The following is a 7069-nucleotide window of genomic DNA, read 5'->3' as shown; positions in this document are numbered from 1 at the left end:
GAAAGTTACGGAAAAGCAAAAGTTTCCAAGCTGCCGAGTTGTCCGTTTTTTTTTTTAAGAATGGTTCATAATCTTTGTTTTGTTTTCTTTTTTTTTTGTTTTTTCGAGAGAGGTAGACAACAAAGAGAAAACCCACCTCTCCGATGTGGAATGTTTTGTTTGACTGCATAGAAGAAAAAGTTTTATTGGCACTGCTATTTAAATGTATAAAACGACACAGTGCTCTGTCCTTTCGCTGGTCCCTTGGAAACCCACTAATGAAATGAAAAGGATTTTTTTTTCTCTCCCCCTCACAACTGGCATTTTAGCCATTTGGAAAAAAAAAAAAAAAAACAATAGCATGAAACCAGTCTCCAATGCTAGACCACCAAACTCAATTAGACAGTGTACAACTGTAACTCAAATTAATGCAAAAAAAAAAAAAAGAAAAAGCATCTTTTGAGTATATTCTCCCAATTTATCTCAATCCCTCTGTACATACTAGGAATGTGAATACTACATTACAATAAAAATGACAAATCTATCTGATTCAATAAATGGTAGACAATCTTTTGAAAAAAAAAAACAATAAAAATAATAAAACACTACAAAATGTTAGCTAAGTGGTTCTTGTCTGAATGATTAAAAAAAACAAACAAACAAAAAAACAAAACAAAAAAAAAAAAAACAAGAGGTGTGCAAAGCACAAACGTTTCAGTTCAGCCACAGTGGTCTCTTCTCTTCTCCATTAAGACTGGAATCTCCTTCCTTCCTCTGAACAACAGGTCGACTTCGTGGGCTTCAGTTCTGTCAACGACACAACAGTAGGAAAAAGAAAAAGAAATGTTTTGGTGAAACCTCGAGGCCAAATTGATCAACTGAGGCAAACACATCGGCAGAAGCCCTCAAAACGTTATTTGTTACTTTGGATTCAGTCCAAAATTCGGTCAGACAAAAGGAACAAGAAATTAGACAAAGCGAGTGGTTCACGAGCTGGCGTCACAAGGAGTACAGTATTCCGCTATAAAAGCAACAACAGCTGTTGTTTGGTTACGTGAGGCTTTGATGAGCGGGAAGTAGCGCTCTCCCTCCCTTTCTCGTTCCGGTATATGAATGACTGAAGGAGCACAAAGTGTCTGAGTAACTTGACAAACTCGTTCATGGCAAGACTACAAATAAAAACGGTTCCTGCGTAAAAAAAACCCCAATCTATTTCGAGCCGACGTTGAGTTGTTTTTTCCCCCCCAGAAATCGCCGCTTCTAACGACGCGCTCTCGCGCGAGTCAGCATGCAATCCGCCGCTTTCTGAATCACTTTCACAGCGGTGGACTACGCGGGCAGAATAAACCGACCGGCTCAATCACACGGCCCACTTCCCTCTCCACCAAAAACGGGATCAAACATTTGAGGCAAACAGAGCATGTCTATGAAATCTAAATCGCAGGGTCCTATATTGAGCAAAACGCGCCACTGCTGGCATCGAGTGCTTTTTATTATACGAAAGAAAGTGGGAATTGATTGTGGCCGTCTTCCACTCATGAATAGCTGGTGTTGTTTAATAAGCGTTTGTTGGTCTCTGAACATAAAATTAAAGTCGAAGTGGTGACAGCTGCCATATTTTTTTTCTTCAGTTCAGACCCATTGGTTCTTTCCGTTCCTTTGAGACAAAATAGTACGGAACGATGCTTTGTTGCTTAATAATGGGTTTCAACCCGTAGGGCATTCAGACATTATTAAAACACATTCACTCAGATCAGAGTCACGGCGGTACTTACGTAAGAACGTCTCCATCAGGGAAGGAGCCAAAGACGCTAAAACTGTCCTGAATGAGGTTTAGCCCATATATTTACAAAGAAAAGCCTTTATAAATGGTGAAGCAGCCATATACTTTCACTTATACTGGTAAAATCACTTTTCAAACCTATTATGTGCTTATGTAGTGTTAGGAACTCGTAACGTTTGAGTTACAGGAAGATATTAAACAGAATCTAAATGAGTTTGGCCTGGTTTTGACATATCTGACGGTTCTCAAGGTTGAGATTTTTTATGCTGTAGTTTACGAAGGAAAGCTCTGTGCATAGCATTCACACACATTCCTTCATTTTAAAGATCATATCAAACTGAAACCCTGTATTATATCTTTTAAGTAGGAAGATGCGTTACTTGCTTTCCAGGGCTTAAGTTAACACTGTTTGGGGACTGAATTCCCCCCCCCCCCTCCAAAAAAAAGAAACAAAACTCTTGTCTTCGCCCACTGTGGCTGGCTTCCCACTGGTAACATATCTGCAGGCTCTGGAGAGACTCACAAATAGACTGCCAAGTAAAAGCCTTCAAACCCAAACGCCCAAGGGAACCCCTTTTATTATTTTTTTTTGGTTGCTTTTTTAAGTATCTAGATGTGTTTAATCACTCTGTTCAGAGAGATTAGTGCCTGGTGTTTATTTTTCAATACCCACAGTGTGTCAAGTCAGACATAGAGTTAAAGGCTACAACACGGCCTACATTAGTGACACTAAAATCACCAAAAAAAACCCAAAAACAAAAAAACAAACAAACAATCTGCTGGCATTTCGGCTGGTGTTTATGAACGCCCAAACCTCAATGCTCCAGGCTGGGTTGCAGATTCTGATATAAACAAAACAAAGCAAAACAAAACAAAACAAAAAAACAGAATGAAGACAAACACAAAAGATGAACAGAGGACCAAAAAAAAAAAAAGAAAAAAAAAGAAAAGAACAAGGAGACGTTGACAGAGAAGAGGAAGGTGGGTCCAGATGAAAGCAGGTAGCCAAAGGACCAAACAGGGCCAAACAGTTTGGCTGAGTTTTAGCAGGATTTCGGGGCGGGGGAGTGGGGGGGGGGGGGGGATTGGGGCGGGAGTCCTTACCTGTTGTTCAGTCGTCTCCCTCCTCCGCTAGTTCCGTCTCTTTGTGGACGACCACGCGTGTGACTGACATGTCTGGATGCTGTTCTTTGGCCTCTTTAATGGCCTGGGCCAATGCCTGATACAGCCAGGAACAACCACCACCGTCACATTAAAAATAACCAGCAAAAAAAAAAAAAAAGGGAGGACAAACGGGAAAGAAATAGAAGGAAATTAAAGGAAAAATAACCGACTAAATACAAAAACTAAAGAAAAGCAAACTAATATTGACTCAGTAGACAAACATGACTAAAAACATACACACAGGTACATGTATAAATGTGGAACTACAGTGACACATAAAGACGGTGGTTTAATGTTCCCTGTGAAGGATGGTTTGGTTTGGTTTGGAGGGAAAACCAACACCAGTCCTTGCAGAATCAGTGTGAGACAATGTTACGGGAAAAGTGCGTGTTTGTGAGCGTGTGTTTCCTGACACACTGAGGGAAGGGGATCTCAGCAGTGAATGGTGTGTGTTTGCCCATTTCTGATTGACTTTTTTTGGATTGAACAGAAGTCCAAAATCAATTAGGTTCACACCGCGGGGTGGAAAAAAAAAAAAAAGCCAGTCACTAAGATCACAAAGTCGTGCCCTGTTTTCCTACAGATCCATACACTCCTCTCAGAGTTGTGACAGAGACTAAAGTGCTCATTAACTGCTGTGTGATTTATTGGTTTGTCTGAGCGTTCCCGGTTCTACAAAACACACGAGTTTTAGTGAGTTAACGACTGCCAGGCGCCTCCAAAACCCCCGGAGATACACCTTCAACTGCAAAAACGGCCTCTTTAGTAAGAGCAGATTTGAGCCATGTCTTTTCAGCAGAAGAGAAAAGTTTTTGGGACAGTAGGTGGCAGCACTGAGTCATTTTGTCCTCAGCAGCAACTTACTTCACTGTTGTGAGAGAGCCGTCGACGCTTAGACCACAGGGTGAACAGATAACTCACCTGGTCGTGGTCGATGTCAGAGTCTCCCGTGATGACGATGCGTTTCTCGATTCGGGTTTCTGAAAGCCCTCCTTTTAGTGTCTGACAATCCAAACACAACCGAACAAACAGGTCAGTGTAAAGCCCAAACATGTAAAAGACAGTTGTTTTCAACCAGTGATACTGTGCTAGTCTCAGTGTGAGGTAATCAGTTGTGTTTGGTAATAAGCCGACTAAAAACAGACAGCATTCCAGTCACCGAGACTGCAACTTGACTATGCGTCCAATACTTCAGCCAGAGAGAGAGAATGTGCCAGATAGAGAGACAGCAGTGACAGCTCCATGTGAGACTGCTTGCACGAGGCAGGCAGGCACATACACATACACACACACACACATACACACACACACATACATACAGTCAGCAGTGTGGAGCATCATGCACAGTGATGGAGAGAGCAGGCCTGGACTGGCAGGTTTCTAATCCTGCTGACTGACAGAGCTCTGTTTCCTCTTCCTCTTCACACTGAACAACCAACCATGATCCACCTACAGACTTATCTTTCACCAAACCGTCAGTCGCAGTCTACAGCTTTGTGCAGTTACCATGGTGACCCAGCGTGTGTACATGCCGTTGGAAGGTTGCTGTTCTGAAGGCGGCGTTGGTGGAAGTCTTGGTGACGTGTGTGTGTCGTATGAGGTGGTCATCTCAGCATGGAGAAGCAATTTGCCTCAGAAGTGTTGCGTGAGGTGTTACCATGGCAACATTCTTTTTTTCTGTGAAAGTCTGCGGCTGCTGCAGTAAATGCATGGCCGTGGATTGTTACCATGGTGACCTACCCTACGCTTCAGTACAGCAGTTGCTATGGTAGTGTGAGAGAGTCTGTTCTTAACAAAATTTTGGCAACTAACTAACGACATGGCCGTTTAAGGTAAGCGGTTGCCATGGGAATGGGCGTGCAGTGTCATGTGATTACCTTGGTGATGTGTGTGGTGGTAGTGGTGCACAGGGACTCGGAGGTAATAGTCTGGGCCGTCATGAGAACACCGGGCTCCCCATCCCCACTGCCATCCAACTACAGAGAGAGAGAGAGAGAGAGAGAGAGAGAGAGAGAGAGAGAGAGAATCTTAACCCTTTCTTACAACAGTTGTCGTGTTGGGCAGAAGAACTGTTACCGAGAGAGAACAGACACGGGGGCGAGGGCTGAAACGTTACCTGGGCAGCTTCGTACGTAATGGTCTTGGTCTCGGTGTGAACGATGGGGACTTCTTTAGTGGCGATTTCCGTCTTCTGAGCAGCAAACGTGTCCGAGATGGTCACCATCTCAGTCTTCACCACGGGGGGCTGCCGGGGCAGAGCGGAGAGACGTTAGACCACCACACACACACACACACACACACACAGAAAGAAGAGACCGGACAAGGCCGTTCTCTTATGACACACAAACACAAACACACGGTTCAGCTTTAACAGCCAAGGGAGATAACGTTCAAGCCATGCATAGCCAGAGAAACACAAAACCAAAAAACACAGCGCTACAAACTAGAGACATCTTTGGTCAGGTCATGCAATTCAGGCATGCAATCTAAATCTGCTTTCAACTGACAACAACAACAAAAAAAAAAAAACCCAATGTACTGAGGAAAACAAATAATGAAATTTAAATAAAACAGTGAGCAGCTTTAAAAATGGAGTTATTTCAAAAGCAGTTTTGGTTTCTGTCATCTTTGCCCGGGTAAAATGAAACAGCACAGCACAGCACAGCACGTTCACGCGACAGCACCTCACAAAAAGAAAACCAAAGAAAGAAAGTAGTTGGGAGAGTGAGAAATCCAACTGGAGTTGACTTGAATGACTCCAATGAACCAGCGACAGACAGAAATCTCTCACACCCCCCCCAAGTACTTTTCCTATGCATGAAAGACAGGGCACAACACGCAACACCAAACACACAGACACACCCACGCACGCACGCAGGCATGCACGCAAGCGCACACACAGCATGCAGTGTACACAAGGAACCATGCAACCCTCAGTGCTAACTCTGCCAGCGTGTTCACAACCACAGTGACTAAAGGAGGAAAAAAGTGAAAATCACAAAGAAGACTGTTTGTGTGTGTGTGTGTGTGTGTTTGTGTGTGAAAGAGTGCTTGTTTATGTGTGTGTTTATTTGTGCATAACAAAACAAAAGATGCAGCACAAAAAAACAACTGAAAAGATGGTGAAGAAAAGCAATGATGAACCCGAGGGGCATTAGGACCCTGGGGAAACAGGACTGACTGAATGGGCATAGATGATGGATACAGATATAAAAATGTAGCTGAAATATAAACCTATATACTGATTTACACGTATGTTTATATTCCATAACGCTGCTCCAATTTAAAGAGAGGCAGCCAGAAATCAGCCGAGCAGAGTGCAGAGCTGTAGCCAATCGAGTCCAGAGGAAACCGAACCTTACTCGTACTTGCTTATGCATGTGTGTTTAGCTCGTGGGGAGAAAAGAGAGGGAGAGAGAGAGAGAGAGAGAAAAAGAGGAGTGAAGCCACCACTGCGCAGAGGAAGAGTGAGGGATCCCGGTCTCCAGCGAAGGAGAGGTTGCAGCAGCAGCAGTAGTTGCTGGGATCGGATGGACGGATTGAATGGATGGATTGAGAGGGGTGGACAAAGGAGAAGAGAGAGGTGGAGGAATGCAGAGGTAGAAGGATGTGGTCACTGTCTGGCTCCACCTCCGTATGAAGATACACGGCTCTGGGCTCAGCCAATTACCTCAGAGCAACAAATAACCTGCGGCAGGCGCTCCGCTTCCACGTGAGAGGCGTCGCCGTTAACCCGTGGCTCCTCCTCTTCCACGTTTGCCGTGCCCTGATCGGACGAGGCTTCTGTGTGGCCGTTGGGGGCTTCGTCTGGTGTCGCGAGCGCTTCATCCGTAGACCCTTCCTCTTCTGGTTGCTCGGCGACCGGTACCGGCGGTTGCTCCGCCTCTACATGGGCGGGCTCTGCGGGTTTGGCCTCCGCGATTGGCTCAGATGGAGCGGTGGGCGGCGCCTTTTGGTGTTGCTCCGACTCTTTCTCTTCGTCCTCGGGTTCTTCCTTGATCTGCTCGACGGAAACACTGACGCAAGGAGTGTGAGGGTGGTATTCCGCCTCTTCCTCGCTCTCGCTGTCCGAAGACACGCTCGTCTGTCGGCTCAACCTCTTCTCCTCCTTGGGTTCCTGAGGCTTCTCCGTCTCCGCGGTAA

The 7069-nt window shown here is 44.9% G+C and overlaps 1 protein-coding gene across 1 annotated transcript in view; it reads right to left on the bottom strand.

Moving 5' to 3' along the window:
• Window positions 1-665: 665 nt before the first annotated feature.
• Window positions 666-7069, bottom strand: part of epb41l2 (erythrocyte membrane protein band 4.1 like 2) — a 66265-nt gene continuing 59861 nt past the window's right edge. The window contains exons 15-20 of the mRNA XM_030781900.1: window positions 6597-7069; window positions 5043-5171; window positions 4804-4902; window positions 3848-3928; window positions 2867-2981; window positions 666-786 (exon numbers count right to left, since the gene is read on the bottom strand). The exon at window positions 6597-7069 is cut by the window's right edge and continues 133 nt beyond it. Coding sequence (XP_030637760.1) covers window positions 2874-2981; window positions 3848-3928; window positions 4804-4902; window positions 5043-5171; window positions 6597-7069 — 890 coding nt within the window. The 3' untranslated portion in view covers window positions 666-786; window positions 2867-2873. The remainder of the gene's footprint in view (window positions 787-2866; window positions 2982-3847; window positions 3929-4803; window positions 4903-5042; window positions 5172-6596) is intronic.

The sequence above is a fragment of the Chanos chanos genome, chromosome 8 (assembly GCF_902362185.1).
Source record: "Chanos chanos chromosome 8, fChaCha1.1, whole genome shotgun sequence".
Taxonomy (NCBI): domain Eukaryota; kingdom Metazoa; phylum Chordata; class Actinopteri; order Gonorynchiformes; family Chanidae; genus Chanos; species Chanos chanos.
This window is presented reverse-complemented; position numbering and strand designations above follow the sequence as displayed.